The sequence below is a fragment of the Hyposmocoma kahamanoa genome, unplaced genomic scaffold (genome assembly GCF_003589595.1).
Source record: "Hyposmocoma kahamanoa isolate Upper Pololo Valley unplaced genomic scaffold, ASM358959v1 63, whole genome shotgun sequence".
Lineage (NCBI taxonomy): Eukaryota > Metazoa > Arthropoda > Insecta > Lepidoptera > Cosmopterigidae > Hyposmocoma > Hyposmocoma kahamanoa.
Window position 1 is genome coordinate 14678955 of NW_020653851.1, and position 2071 is coordinate 14681025.

The 2071-nt window shown below is 38.3% G+C and overlaps 1 protein-coding gene across 1 annotated transcript; it reads right to left on the reverse strand.

Moving 5' to 3' along the window:
* LOC113230508 (C-C chemokine receptor type 7-like) lies at window positions 1-1534 on the reverse strand. Its single transcript, XM_026464470.1, has 2 exons — window positions 1294-1534; window positions 1-1181 (listed from the first exon to the last, which is right to left on the reverse strand). Exons 1-2 carry the CDS (start codon window positions 1439-1441, stop codon window positions 283-285), a joined length of 1047 nt encoding a protein of 348 aa, XP_026320255.1. The 5' UTR covers window positions 1442-1534; the 3' UTR covers window positions 1-282.
* Between the last annotated feature and the right edge of the window lie 537 nt (window positions 1535-2071).

The window sequence follows — 2071 nt, forward strand, 5'->3', positions numbered from 1 at the left end:
TTGGGCAACTAGAAAGGATTACTACAGCTTGAGTATTATGTAATATTGAAATTAGGATCTTGAAATGAATATATATTGAGAAAAATATATTATTGCATCTAATGAATGTTACTATTAAGGAAAAACTAATTAAAGTTTAAAAAAGATTATAAATTAAGTACCTATATTGTTTATTGTTAGTTTACCAATAATTTTATTTGCCTTTAAACGAAATCAATAACTAATACATATCTATAGTTTATGATGAGATCTTCACACTAATGTTCTATTTATGTATAAAACTTAACAACTATTAAGATTGTTAGATGTTATAGAAAAAATCTTTCGAAGTTGTGGCAGAATAATAATACACAAAAAGGGTCTTACAAGGGTTGCTAACAGATAGGCGCTACTAAATGCAAGTCTCAGCAATGTTGTTATGTCGTTTTCAAATAAATTGTTTACTGCCATTGAAGAAGATTCCTTCCACGAGTAAATATGATAAGCATTCATGACAGAACGAGGGGCGCTAAATAAAAAATAAATCATCACAAACCATAACGCTAATTTTAACGCCGACAAAGATTCTGAAGCGTTTGTGGTGCGAGTTATTTTCCTCGATTTTAATTTAAAGACTATAAGAACACTCATCGTACACATGATAAACATTGGTAGGAAAAAACTAAAAACTAGCAGCATCGTATGAACGTTTAAACTGTGACTAGAATCCAATGTACAAAGTAATGCTTTCCCTTCACGAAGGATTGAGCTTAAAACGAACTCAGGAATGCTAAGTGAAGCAGCTAGAATCCAAACGAAAACCGTTGGTAGAGTAACTGGCACTCTAGTATCAGAGAACAGATAGTTTACATTCATAGTTCGCGGCGGGGTAGACGAATCACTATTGGCTACTAAGCTGTGTTGCGACGTTTTCATTTCTTCATCTTCATTACGGCCACGTCTACTTCTTTTGAGTGCTATTTTATCCTCAAGACGAATAGTAACGAGAGTATGTAGCGTTACTGTGCCTATTAAGTACGACGATGCTGTTGAAGTAAAAACATTGAGCCCTTGATAAGCTACGCAGCCGCTGTTTCCGAATGTCCAAGTTCTTGCGTTGATAGACCATAATTCTGGCCCTATCGTTGTTCCAAGTAGAATAAGGTCTGATACAGCCAAATGTAGAATAACTGAAAATATGCCTGTAAATAAATATATCACATGTAGTCGAGAAAGTGACATCACTAAAGTATTTGTTTATTTGTACTTACTTCTAAGTACTTGGAAAGTATCTGTCTTTACAAATAGGCTTACCGTTTCTTGAGCGCTTAAGCAGTGCGGCTAACACAGCACAGTTGGCGAGGGCGGCGCCGCCGGCGGCACAAGCGATGAAGATACCGAGCGCGAGCGGCGGTACCAGCGGCTCGGGAACGAGCGCTGGCGCAGGCACTGGCCCTGCCATATCGCGTCGTCTCGCCGGGAATGTGTCGGGATCAATGACTCGGACACCGCGTCACTCGCGTTCTCCGCCGTCGGGCAGTCGCTCTTTTTTTTCAGTAGTGATTCACCACGACACCGACCGATCGTTCCAACATGTGCGGTGCGTGAGAGAAATCGCAAACAATGTTCCGAACCTCCGACCACTCCGAGGATTACGATACCGTTAACTTTAATTTAAGTAAGTACCTGCCTGAGTATATTTCAAACTATTTTCAAATTTTTAGGTCACTTCACTGACTAACTTTTAATCAATGGTTTTACTGTGGTTTTAATTTATTAATTGAAGTAATTTCTGCCAGCTCTCTTATTTCAAGGAATAATTTACGGTCGTGCACGCATGAGATCACGTATGCGAATGCGTTATAAAGTGGCCCTTCGCTAAAATCTATCTATATATATATATATACTTACATTTCGCTCATTATTATTCAAAGTTCGCAGCTTACTGCTGGCGACAATGAACACCGACACAACGTTTCGGATTCATGAAAGCGTACCTACTCATCAAAATAGATTCTCAGGCAGTGTACATATTCACCTTCGTTTGGATAAAAGCAAACCGAGATAGAGATAATTAAGTTCTTTAGACTTT